The 13993-nt window shown below is 45.2% G+C and overlaps 1 protein-coding gene across 2 annotated transcripts in view; it reads right to left on the bottom strand.

Annotated features, from left to right (window-relative positions):
- Positions 1-13993, bottom strand: part of LOC144668550 (paladin-like) — a 257514-nt gene that overhangs the window by 141222 nt on the left and 102299 nt on the right. For both annotated transcript variants that reach the window (XM_078530692.1, XM_078530693.1), the window contains exons 12-14: positions 13746-13880; positions 3391-3501; positions 1678-1857 (exon numbers count right to left, since the gene is read on the bottom strand). In XM_078530692.1, coding sequence (XP_078386818.1) covers positions 1678-1857; positions 3391-3501; positions 13746-13880 — 426 coding nt within the window. The remainder of the gene's footprint in view (positions 1-1677; positions 1858-3390; positions 3502-13745; positions 13881-13993) is intronic.

The following is a 13993-nucleotide window of genomic DNA, read 5'->3' as shown; positions in this document are numbered from 1 at the left end:
TCCCTGTCACCTGACATATGTGACATGTTCTACAGAATTTGACTACCTCTCTATGCAATCCAGGCCAATAAAAATGTTTTTGTATCTTCACCTGTGTCTTTCTAATTTCTAAATGTCCCCCCATTGGAATTTCATGAGCAATCCTCAGAATCTCATTTCTATAAGCAAATGGTATTACAATCTGATGCACCTCCCTTTACTGGGAGCATGATAAGGCCTCCATTTTTAAAATTTAAACATTACCTTAAGGTAATAACATTCTGGGGTACATTTTGCCTCTGTTTCTGTGTAAGCTGTCTGATATAACTGTTGTATTTGTGTATCCTTTTTCTGTAACTCCACTAACCACCTTGAGTTAAACACTTTGGCTGAATTATCTTCCAGTGTTTCTTCCTGAACAACCTTATCAAACACAGTATCAGCTAATTGGATTTCCACACCTTCTCCCTACCTTTGAACTTCCTGTTCTTCTTGTTTCAACCTATGTGCCTGTGATCTTGTTATCACACAATCTGGAAATAATCCAGGATGCTCTCTCTGCAATACTTCTGTTGAAGTGTCTATGAGCTGCTCAACTACCATAGGCATCATGCACATTTGTGATCCAGCTATATCGTTACCCAAAATAAATTGAACCCCTGGACTGGGCAATTTTTCCGCTACTCCATCAATCACCTCACTTGTTTTCCACTACTTTTTAAATTTACCTTCCACAATGGAGTAGGTTTAGCATCTCCATGAGTCCCACTTACTATCATCAGTTCCTGCAATACTCCCTCTGAACGACAAATGTCACTATCCCACAACATTAAGGATTGACTAGCCCCTGTGTCTCTTAAAGTCATAACATCTTTACCTACCCCACCCTGTACACATGGAAAGACTTTTCCTTCATATACAAAATCTATAAACATTCCTGTAACCTGCTCCTCCAAATTCTCTTGGGTAAACTGTGAACACATTCCCACTTCTTTACCCATCACTGATTCTTCCTGTTTTACCCGTACACACAGTTAGGAAACACCTCGACACACAAAGGATGCTAGAAGTTTGGAACTCTCTTCTGCAAATGCAGTTGATCAATGGAAAATTTTACTTTTGAAATTGGTAGATTTGTATTACTGAATGGTCTCTTTCTGCACTGTAAAGGTTCTGTGAATGAACAGAATTGATTTCAATTCAAAGGTATTAAGGAATATGGGGCAAAGTCAGGTCTGTGGAGTTAGGTCACAGGTTAACCATGATCTCATTAAATGGTGGGATAGGCTCGAGGGACTAAATGGTCCACTCTACTATGTCCTAATTCATTGGCTGTAAAATGCTTCTTGGATGTCCTGGGGTTGTGAAAGCTGCAAGTTCTTTGCTTTTCAAATAGTCGCTTGGTAGCATTGAACTTGAGTATTGCTGTATTATCTGAGATTTGGTATTCTTGTGAACATGTCCTGATGAGTGCCAGATGAAAAACATGGGCAGCAAGTGTCTTTTTTCAGCAATACTCAAATTCTTGGCTTTTCATTTTTTTAAAAATCAATTCGTCTGCTATTTTAATGGAGGCGATAATTCTTTGTTCCTCTGTTTAAGTAATGAAGAGAGAAACTTGATGATCACACTTTATACTCTCATACAATAATATCATTGACTGTAACATCTGGCAGATGTTGCTTTGGTTACACTCACCTCTAGTTGGTCTGGTGAGTCGGTGGGTACACTGATGGGCTGCTCCAAACAGCTTGGCTCCCGGGGGGTGTACACTTGTCCATTCTCATCCAGCACCACCTCCTCTCTCAAGGTCACCCACAGGATGTCGCTGTACTTCCTCTTCTCGTCAGTCAGGTACATCAGGACTGAGCCACACGCCTGTCAAGAGGAGCCACTGAACTGTTAGCTTAACAATACGCTACATCAGGTGTCATCTCACACATTGCTTCATACTCTGTAAAAAAAAGCCTTGCAAAACAGAGCAGAGAGGCTCACCACAGGTCAAATTTCAGGTATCTGTTATGGTGGCTGCATTTGATTTGGAGGGTGGCATTGATGGGTAGTGTGGAGTCTCAAGGACCATAATCAAAGACTGAAATCCATGCTCCTCTTAACTTGTTCCCATCCCAAGTTGGCGAAGCCATCAGATGTTCTGATTTAGGATCTAGCCCCCCAATGAGGCAACAGCACTAAAAACGATCCCCATTTCGAACCTTCAGGCCCATAAATTTCAAATGGGACAAAGCAGCAAAAGAGAAATAGAAGCGTCAATAGGATGCAAGTGGTCTTGGTTTAGAGGGCCGGACTGGCAGAGTCGGGTGCCAGAACAGGGCACCACCATCTGGTTGCCATTCTCACACCGATACTTCTGACCGGTTTCCAGATTGTGACGTGGACCTTTTTTTAATGTTGCCGAATCTACTTACAAAATGTCGCATCAACTCTGGAACACTTCCTCATTCTTATATGTTAAACGCTGCCTAAGAAAGAATCAGTTTTACATCAGCCGCTTGTTGAATTCATTCATTTATTGGTCAAGAAAAGTTGGCTGACAGACCAAACACTGGTCAGTCATTTAAAATGTGTTGCTTACTTGCCCGTATCCATCACTCTACACATATAATCTAAAAGTCGCTTCAACCAAAAGTACTTACAATTGCAGAATTTTACAGCACAAAGGAGGCCATTCAACCCATCAAGTCTGTTCCAGCTCTCTGACAGGTATATTTACTTACCCACACCCCTGTCCTTCTGCTATACCCTTTGAAGCTTTGCATTTTCAAATACCTGTGCATCTCCCTTTTGAAAGAGAATATGGAGTCTGCTTCCCCCGCTTTAGCACTCCATGCCTTAATAACCCTCTCCAAATTAGTAAAAAGGAAAATTCTCCTAACTTCCTTGGCATCTGGGGATTATTCATTCCTGAATTAGATCTGTACGGGGGTCATTGTCAGCGATTTGCAATTAACAAACTTGCTGTGCAAAAGTAAACAGCTGATTTCTTGGGAGGCCAGGATAGAGGGTCCAGACCCACGGGGCAAACAGCACTGAGGAGGGCAAAAAAATGGGGGTATAAGAGGGTACAAAGGAATACGGAGAGGAGGAAAGGGGAGCAGAGAACAGAATAGAAAAGAAAAGGGAAGAGAAACCAAGGTAAAGAGGTGCTAGGAATAAAAAAGAAAGTGCTGGAAAAACTCAGCAGGTCTGGCAGAATCCTGGAGGAAGAAACAGAGTTAACATTACAATTCGAACAGGACTCTGCTTCAGAACCCCGATACCGAGGTAACCAAGGTAAAGCGATGCCGGGCTTCTGACACAAAGGCCTGTTTGTAGGAGGGAGGACAAACCGATTGTGTTCTAATAATCACGAACATGTTTACAATAAGATATCACAAGAATAAGTTGTGCTACCTCTGAGCTGGGCTGTGCCATGCCATAGATCGGCAACTTTGGAACCCGTCTGAAGTTGGCCACTTTCATTTCTCTCACTGTGCTGAGCACATCCAGAGCTTCATCTGCAACCTGGTAAACAGAAATGGGAGTTACCGATCCAGTAATTATAGTTACAGTAAGACATCTTTTCTTTGCCCTTATTCTCACCCCTCCTTTGCCCTTAGCAGTGCCCCTGACCTGGATGCCCTCAGCTACCTTTATGAGTCGTCAGACGCTAACTGCGAGAATGGGGTTATTGAACTGGGTGGAACATTGCCACCATCGTGAATCCTCTCCTCACCCCTCATTCACTATTTCAGCAGCGTCTTGGCTGAATAATGATCAGTTGTGGAAACAATAGTTGGATTCCCTTACCCAGCCAATCTGATTGTCCCATCCTAACCCCATATCCAGAGTTTTACCTTCCCTAACCCATTTGACCTTCCTCTCCTAACACTCTAGCCTACTTTTACCTAATTTGTCTAGTTTTCTCATCCTAACAGTGGCTGGTCTTCCTACTCCCATACGCGGACAATTCCTCTCTCCAATCCAACTCATTAAACTTTCAGCTCTTTCCCTTTGTTGGCCTTAGCAACTCAGTTAAAAACTCCAACCCACAACTGGTCCATTTGTGACCTGCCTGGGGATTGCCTCTCTATACAACCGGCCAGTATCCATACAATTGGTAAGATTCTTGTCAGATCAATTGGTGATTCAAATCTGAGGAACAGATTCTTTATTTCCTCTCCAATTAGTCTCCTCCTTTCTCTCCTGAGTGCACCGACTCCCCCGCTAGGTCACAGTCTCCCATCAAAGTGGTTTCCCTTCTCTTGGTAGGATGCAGGTTCTTCAACATTTCTCAAAATAGAAGCCTTCTTTCCAGAACCAATTCCGAAATGGAGGACCGGTTTACGTGTGATCGACATTATAAAATGCGTTAGCAACTTTTGTTATGTCAACTGTCACATGACTGTTGGAGGCTTTGCCACTGGGTGGCTCTGCGGAGTGAATTTCTGGAGTCCAGCTCCATCATCATCTTGAGTATAAAACAAATATATTCATCAACTGACCCTGGACAATGAAATGGGTAATAGAGAAATGTAAGAAACTATTCAATCATATTAATAGAAATGTTCGCTTGGACTTTACTGAACTAAATATAAGGGTTGAATTGAGGGCTGCCTTTATGATGCAGGTACCCATAGATGGAAAATAATCTTCACTCCATTCAACATTCAAGGAAAGAAATCCTCAATTAGCAGCCCAAATGGCATTCTTCACACTTACACATTCAGCATTAACATTTAGCAGAGACGGGTTTTCACAGGCAACATTCTGGATGATGAACTGGAGGGAAAATTAGGAAATTCTCCTCCTCAATGGAGTCATTGAGGCCAACTCCTCACCACGGCTGCTGCCCCGGCTGAGAACCACCAACAGAGCAAGAACCACAGAATCAAACCAGAGAACTGAGTGGCCCGTGCACCGAGCAGCCAAACCACTTGGGGAACTGGCTCGTCACAGTTCACTCAACCACCCACCCACACGCACCTCACCCCTCCTAGCGCCCTACACTACTGAACAGTCATCTAAAAGACTGTTCTTCATTTACAAGTCCACAAGGCATGATTGGGCTATTTGACTATGTGGGGCATCACAGTTGCGATCAATCCTGTCCTCACCTGCCTCCCATTCACCTCCCATTTTCTCGCTAGCACCACCCAGAACACAAGTGAACATTGCGGCTGACATAGGAGTAGTGAGACTTCTTCGAGCACCCGCCTCACTAGGGATCATGGATCACATCGTAGACCGTCATTAGCAACAGCAACAACAACAAATAACTTGCGTTTAGGTGTTTGGGGCCTCGGCAGCTGAAGGCACGGCCATCAATAGGGCGGCGATGAAAATCAGGGATGTGCAAGAGGCCAGAATTAGAGGAGTGGAGAAATGTCAGAGAGCAGAGATTGCAGGGATAGAGTGGGCCCAGGTCATGAATTGATTTGGAAACAAAGCTGAGAATTTTAAAATCGAGGTGTTGCTATCCTAGGCAGTATGATTTGTCAAGAGCGCCTCGCCTTTCGGAGTGTGGGCCGCGATTTTCCAGCCCTGGTCCCAAGGTCCCTGGTCCCCCGCGATAGGACCCAATGGTGGGTCTCATCGCCAGGGGTCGCATCGCCGGGGGTCCCGTCACAGAGGGTCCCACCATGGCGGACACGGCAAGTCAGCCAAAAGTCCCCTGACTTTGGCAGGAGGGGAAGATCCTGCCCATAATACGTGAAATGTCTTCCCCACCACCCCCCACTCTTTGGCATTAACTGTTTCCTAAAAAAAAATTGCAACCTCTGCCAGGGACTGAACCCCTAACCCTACAAAGCAAGCTCAACAAAACTACTCTCCCGATCACTGACCTAGAGGACTCTTTGGTTCCTGAATCCGAAATCTGATTCCCAGGCAGGGAAAAACTGTGGTTATCTATTTTAAAACATGCCTGTTGGAAGATTGTCAAAGGTAGGGAGGCCAGAGCGCTGCAGTCCAATTTAAAATAAAACACTACAATATTCCAAATCTGCTGTTCCAACTCTCATTCTCCACTACCAACTTCATGGGTTCTTATAGCAGAGAAAACAAGGGGAAGATTTCAATGGCCATCGTAGAGGATATCACAACTGTGGGGAAAGATTAAATATGTCAAGATGCGATTAGATTTAAAAAACCTGCTGCCGAATACAAAGGAATCACAGCACAGGCAACAGGCCATTCGGCCCACCTAGCGTGTTCCGGAGCTTATGCTCCAGGTGAGGCTCCTTCCATCCTGCCTTGTCAGGGGAAGGGAAGACTGAGGCAGCAAGGTGTATCACCAGTCCTCTCCCAAGCTAAGCTAGGGAACAAAGTATAAGTGCAGACCCCTAGGATGCAAAGGGCAGAGGGGGTGTACATCAGACAGCACATTTGATGCAGCCCTTGGAGGTGGCTGAGGAATAAAGAACAGATTGGCACAGCACCAATAAAATGGAGGACAATAGGAAAAAGTTGCAATGGAGAGTGTTCAGTGTCTGGAAGTGACAAGAGGGGTCACCTATCACTTGACAAGATGACATATTTTATGCACTTTCCTACATAACAACAGTGACTTTGAAAGCAATTCATTGTGAAGCGTTTCCGGGTGTTCTGGGGGATGTAGATAACAAGTTCTTTCTTTCTGTGTGTGTCAACCTTCTGACAAACACCAAACAACCTTTCACTTCTTGGTCTTACTTCCAGTCTGTTCCCTTGCCACCTTTTTCATTTCAGAACAGGGTGCAACTTTGTTAAGGAGAAAATCGAACGCCATTTAAATGTCTAAATAGAAGCTCCCGAGCCTCATTTTGTAATTAAATGTCAGAAAGAAGTGAAATTTGATGAGGTTGAGTAAGGGCTGTCTTTGATAGGAATGGCACTCACTGCGAGCCTCAGGGACAAGAGAGCGCCGAGGTGAATGAACTCATTCACCCCAGCGGAAGGGTGAAAGCCTGAGGTGAATCAGATGCTCTGAACACAGCTCATCATCGTCTACTCAAGGTCGCGGGTTTCTGCCATGGGTCTTCATGTGACTGACCAGGCTGATTCCCGACCCGTAGATCTTTGGGCACACGGGGCAGGATGTCCCATTAATGTCAATGCTGCCACGCTTCAAGGGGACTTCAGAGTGTCTTTGAAGTGTTTTATTTGTCCTGCCCTGGAATGTTAGCCACTTGAGAGTTGAGAAAACAGGGTATGGCAGGAGAGACACGTTTTGGTCACCTGGACGCAGTGGTCCATATAAGTTGAAATTGCAATCCGCCCGACAGTGGTTATTCACCTCATCAAAGATCAACCACCCTCTAGTGTCAGTACTAAATACTGTCTAGATCGAAAACTCTCTAACCTCAGTCGCCTCCGTGCCAAAGCTGAACCGGCCACCGTAGACATACATGACCTAGTTTGCAAATGACTGCAGTGTCGTACACTCTGCACCAGATTTGCAAGCCAGTCTCCACCTCTTTACTTCTGCATACAAGATCCCTGAATGTTGCCAAAACTAAATTCATATCAGCCCGCACCTGGTCAGCCAAATATTCCACCTCCCATAGATGTTGAAGGACAGACTCTGGAATACATTGAGCAGCCACCTCTCTCAAAAGGCCACCATTGACGAGGAGATCCAACAGCGGATTATCTGCGCTGCTCAGCCTTCTAATAAACTAGGGCGAGTGTTTGACAACAGAGGCCTCTGCAAGCCAGCAAAGGTCCTAGTGTACAGAGCGGTTGTCATCATCACACTCCTGTACTGCAGTGAGACCTGGGCTGTGTATCATAGGAGTGCTTGAGAAATTCTATCAGCAATCATCGGGAGCTCATCGAACAAACGCTCGTGACCTTCCTCAAGCCAGCTCCACAAACATTCAGGCACAACACCTGCAAAACATCGAGGGAGTTACTGTAGAAGACAGCTATGGGGTTATGGAACGCCCAGGAAGTATGAATCAGCACTCCTGAGGTTAAAATCTGAGTCTGTGCTGTGGAGTCTCATCTACTGGCCCTGCCAATCAGAAATCACAAGCACAGTGGCCATTTTTCAAACAACAGCTCTGCCCCAAATTATTTGATCATTCACGGCTGCCAGAAATATTGCAAACGCGACACGATTTCTTAATCGTGTTACCTGTCCTGAGGTAAGCTGCCAGCAAGCTAAAAATAAAACTGGATGGTGGTTACTTCTTGCCTGTTTGACACAACAGGAACACACAGAGCCTTGCCATTCATTCAATGGCAGTAGCACCATGGGATATTCAGAACCTGCAGTGATAGGATGGAACACACCAATCCTTCCCCAAACCCCACACACACACACACAAGCACTACTCCATCGCGCATATCCTTGCATGCACACAAGCACATACGAACACAAACATAGATAAACGCACTCATGCGCGCACCCATGAACGTACAGTGGATAATGCAAAATTGATAGATAAGGGGCAATCCCTCCAATTTAGTGCTGCATGTAACGTTCAGTAATTCCCTGGGAAAAGGAACAAAGACAAGTTAACATGTAATATTTAGCCATCGTGCACTGAGGCAACATCTCCCACACAGCCTGTTCCACAAATCTTCCCACAGGTAATTGAGGAGGTCATTGAACCATCGCAAAGTTATGGTGCAGAAAGAGGCCATTCAGTCCATCATGTCTGCGCCAGCCAAAAAGAGTAAAAGGAAACTAGCCACTCATTCTAATCCCACTTTCCAGCACCTGGTCCATAGCCTCGCAGTTTACAGCACTACAGGTGCCGATCCAGGTACCTTTCACATGAGTTGAGCGTTTCAGCCTCAACCACCAACTTAGGCAGTAAATTCCAGACGCCCTCTGGGTTAAAGTTTTTCCTTATGTCTCCTCTTATCCTTCTACAAATCACCTTAAATCTATGCCCCCTGGTAATTGACCCCTCAGTTAGGGGAAACAAGTCTTTCCTGTCTTTCCTATCTAGGCCCCTCATAATTTTGTACACCTCAATTTAGCCTCCTCTGTTCTAAGGAAAACAACCCTCGCCTATCCAAAACAAAAACAGAATTACCTGGAAAAACTCAGCAGGTCTGGCAGCATCGGTGGAGAAGAAAAGAGTCGACGTTTCGAGTCCTCATGACCCTTCAACAGAACTGAAGTATAGTTAGGAGAGGGGTGAAATATAAGCTGGTTTAAGGTGGGGGGGCGGTGGGAGAGAATTTGAGGGTGGGGTGGTTGTAGGGACAAGCAAGCAGTGATAGGAGCAGGTAATCAAAAGATGTCACAGACAAAAGGATCAAAGAGGTGTTGAAGGTGGTGATATTATCTAAGAAAGGTGCTAATTAAGAATGGATGGCAGGACACTCAAGGTACAGCTCTAGTGGGGGTGGGGTGGAAAGGTTGACAAGGTATTAGTTGTAGATTTAAAAATAATGGAAATAGGTGGGAAAAGAAAAATCTATATAAATTATTGAGAGAAAAAACAAAAGGGAGGGGGAAGAAACGGGGTGGGGATGGGGGAGGGGGAGTTTAAGATCTAAAGTTGTTGAATTCAATCCAATTCGCCTATCCAATCTCTCCTCATAGCTGCAATTTTCAATCCCTGGTAACATTCTTGTAAATCTCCCCCGCAGTGTCTCCAGAGCAATTATGTCCTTCCTGTAATGTGGTGACCAGAACTGAATATAAAATTCCAGCTGTGGCCTAACCAGTGTTTTAAACAGTTCCATCATTACATCCCTGCTTCTGTATTCAATACCTCACCATTCCATATGCTCTCTTGACCACCTTGTCCACCTGTCCTGCCACCTTCAAGGACCCGTGGACATGCACTCCAAGGTCTCTCGCTTCCTCAACCCCTCTTAATAACTTCCCATTTATTGAGTATTCCCTTTCTTTGCTTGCCCTCCCCAAATGCATTACCTCACACTTTTCTGACTGAATTCCATTTGCCGCTTCTCCACCCACTCAACCAAACCACTGATATCATTCTGGAGTCGACAGTTATCCTCTTCACTATCAACTACACGGCAATTTTTGTGTCATCTGCAAATTTCCCAATCATGTCTCCCACGTTTACGTCTAAATCATTAATATATACAACAGACAGCAAGCGCCCCAACACTGATCTGTGTGGAACACCACTGGAAACTGTTTTCCATTTGCAAAAACATCCATCAACCAATACCCTTTGTTTCCTGTCACTGAGACAACTTTGGATCCAACTTGCAACCTTCCCCTGTATCCCATGGGATCTCACTTTCCTGCCCAGTCTGCCATATGGAACCTTGTCAAATACCTTACTAAAATCCATGTAGACAACATCCACTGCACTACCCTCATCAATCCTCCTTGTTACTTCCTCAAAAAATTCTATTAAGTTAGTAAGACACAATCTTCCCCTAACAAAACCATGCAGACCATCCCTGATCAATCTGTGCCTTTCTAAGTGACAGTTTATCCTGTCTCTCAGAATTGTTTCCAATAATTTGCAAACCACCGAAGTCAGACTGATTGGCCTATAATTTTCTGGTCTATCCCTCGCACCCTTTTTAAACAATGGTACAACGTTCTCAGACCTCCAATCCTCTGGGACCTCGCCTGTATCTGGTGAGGATTAGAAAATGATCCTCAGAGCATTCCTTATTTCCTCCCTGGCTTCCTTCAACAGCCTGGGACACAATCCATCCAGCCCTGGTGATATATCCACCTTCAAGGATGCCAGTCCCTCCAGTACTTCCTCTCTCACTATGCTTACTGTATCTAATATTTCTTACTCCTCCTCTTTAACTAGAATGTCCGCATCATCCCTCTCCTTAGTGAAGACAGAGACAAAATACTCATTGAGAACCTTTCCCACATCTTCAGCATCAACCCACAAGTTAGCATGTACAGGTCGACAATTAGAGGGCAGGTTATGGCGGGTATACAAAGGCAGAGAGAGACCGTACAACACTCAAACATTGTAAAGCATTTCGTATTCAGTGAAGCAAATGATTACCATTATAGACTGTGGGTCTGCTACTGGACTTGCACAAGTTAAAATCCACCTCAACAAGTTGAGATAGCTGAATGTGATAAATTTGGTTATTTGTGAGTCAGCACCAGGAAAATGATCACAAAGCTACAGGATTGCCAATGAAAACCCAGTCAGGGGAGGAACCTGACACCCCTGCCTGTTGTCTGGCCTACACATGACTCCAGTCCCACATCGTGTGCCAACTCTTAATGACTCTGGGTGTTGGCTGAGAGGGGAATTTTGGCCAGGGCACCGGGCTAAATTCCCAAGGAATTCTTGATGTCCATTGTTGTGATATCGCTTTAAGAGAGAATATGCTAATGGACAAGTAGCCAGCATGTAAGCCATGTGACCAGCAGGCATTTTTCAGAGGCGCATTCAGCATGTGGCGGGAAGGAATTGCAGCTGTGCCTTCCTTTTAACAATAGCTGTTGAATCTTTGCAGTAAATCTGCTGAGCAATCCTGTACTACACCTTCAAATAAACCCAATCTATGTTTAGGTTCCCAGTCCTGTGAGAGATTGGTAAGTTTGCATTAAGCAAACATAGAAATACAATATCCATGGAATTGTTGATGAGACTTTGGCTTGATAAAGATGAGACAGGATTTAAAATCATGTTCCATGCGTCATCAATCATGTTTTTGCATGTTAAACTCTGACATCCTGTGTGTATTGCAAACAAGCTGTAAAATAATCAGCAAAATAGGAAGCAATAGTTAATAAAAGAGGTAGTGCCAGCCATGGCTCAGTTGGCAGCACACTCACCCCTCAATTACAAGGCTCCAGGTTCAAATCCCACACTAGGGCTTGAGCACAAAAATCAAGGCTGACACGCCAGTCCCCAGCGCAGTACTGAGGGAGTGCTGCACTGTCAGAGGTGCCGTCTTTTGGAATGAGACGTGAAACCGAGGCCCCATCTGTCAAACAGTGGCCCCCATCTGCCTGCTCGGGTGGATGTAAAAGATCCCATGGTACTATTTCGAAGGAGAGTAGGTGTCGCGGCTCAGTATTTATCCCTCAGTCAACATCACAAAAAAACAGATCATCTGCCCCATTATCACGTTGCTGTTTGTGGGATCTTGCTGTGTGCAAATTGGCTGCTGCGTCTCCTACATTACAACAGCGACCGCACTTCAAAAATACTTCATTGGCTGTAAAGTGCTTTAAAGATGTCCAGCGGTGGTGAAAAACGCTACATAAATGTAAGTCTTTCCTTTTTGGCATCCTTTGGCTTACAAACAGTTAATTTTTCTCCCAACTCAACAATATTTTAATACTTTTCGACAAATTCCGCTGTGACTACTTCTTCTGCTCACCAAGAAGCTTTTCAAAGCTTCCCCACACAAAGGCTCAGCTGGGAATTTTGTCGCCTATTGTGGTACTGAGCTATGAATAAACAACTTCTTGTATGAAATCTCCATTTTGTGCCTAGCTGACAAAAGGAAGCCGACTAAAGATATCGAACTTGCACAAATAACCAGGACATTGTGCAACACAGCAGGGCCTGTCCTCCAGGACGATTATCCAGCTAAATTAAGGCTGCGCTGTTAAAATAGTTTGACAAGGTTGTGGTGTACACCACACGAGTGTTGCCAAGGCAGATGTGGCCAACTGGCCATTTTTGGTTACATCAGGGCTGCTTGGCTCAGGTTAGAAACTTAACTTGCTCAGTCTCACCGGGCAAGTGCACTGGACAATATAAAATGGGGATATACAGCTCCAGGGTCAATCTCCAGGCTAGGCTGAGGTAGCTTGCCTCAAAAAGCAGGAAGGAGTGGAGGCATTACCATTAACGCCCCCCCCCCCCCCCACCTCAGCAACCGTAGATCAAGGAGAGGGGCAAAAAAAAATAACCCGACACAGGCCCCTGCTCCTGACTAGCTACTCAGCAAGCCGCGCTGAGCTCTGAGGAAGGAAAGGAACAGGTTTGGATTAGATACCCAACCACAGTCAAATGACATGATGCTGTCCAGACAGGGGTGTGAATGCGGCGATGTGGGGAAGGTATTAAGAGACTGTTTGGAGCTCACAATATCTATCCCGGCCGATAAAAACGCTCGAGATTTCCGACGGCAATGTCCCTTTAATAGCAAGTAGGGGAGCCCTTGGTGCAGCGAGTTGCTGAAATATTTCAGGTCCAAAGTAGGGCCCACACACCAACCACAAGTGGCATGCGAGCCTTTTGTTGTAATGTCCCAGTTTTGCGGGTTATTAAACTTGACTCTGAGGCACATGGAGATATTAGGGCAGGTGACCAAAACCTTGGTCAAAGATTCACAGGAGCTTTACAGCGCAGAAGGAGGCCATTCGGCCCATCGAGTCTGCACTGGCCCTCTGAAAGAGCATTCTACCTAGTCCTACTCCCCTGCCTTATCCCCCTAACCTTGCACATTCTCTCTTTTCAGGTGGCAATCCAATTCTCTTTTGAGTCCCTCGATCGAACCTGCCTCCACCACCCTCCCAGGAAGTTCGTTCCAGCCTCCAACCACCCTCTGGGTAAAAAAATGTTTTCTTCACATCACATTTACCCATTATTTGGAATCTGTGCCCTCTAGTTCTTGACGCTCTCTTGAGCAGGAACAATCTCACTATTTACCCTGTCCACAAAGGTAGGCTTTAAGGAGCATCCAAAAGGAGAAGAGAGAAATGCAGAGGTTTAGGGAGGGAATTCCAGAGCTTAGGGTCCAGACAGATGAAGGAACACAGTATGAAAAAGGAAAAAGTGCACAAAATAAAGCCTGTCGACTGGACGGACAACCTTACCGCACTCTTCACGCAGCTTTAAACTTACCAACACTCTGATTCCTTTCGTTACCAAGTCGCAAGGGGCTGTGAGCTCGGACACGTTCATACCAGCCAAGAGTCTGTACATCCAGGGGTGCCTGCACATCCACCTGCTGAAGCTAAGTGAAAAGGCCAACGGGTACTGGAAGGCACACACAAGTGTTAGCACAAGTCAGCAAAACGCAACAGGACAGCATCTGCAAAACCAGCTCAAATCTTTTCAAATGCCAGAGAAACATGTTTACGAGATCGCGT

Source organism: Cetorhinus maximus, chromosome 27 (assembly GCF_964194155.1).
Source record: "Cetorhinus maximus chromosome 27, sCetMax3.hap1.1, whole genome shotgun sequence".
In the NCBI taxonomy this organism is placed as follows: Eukaryota; Metazoa; Chordata; class Chondrichthyes; order Lamniformes; family Cetorhinidae; genus Cetorhinus; species Cetorhinus maximus.
The sequence above is the reverse complement of the archived record's forward strand: the minus strand, read 5'-3'. Positions and strand labels throughout refer to the sequence as shown.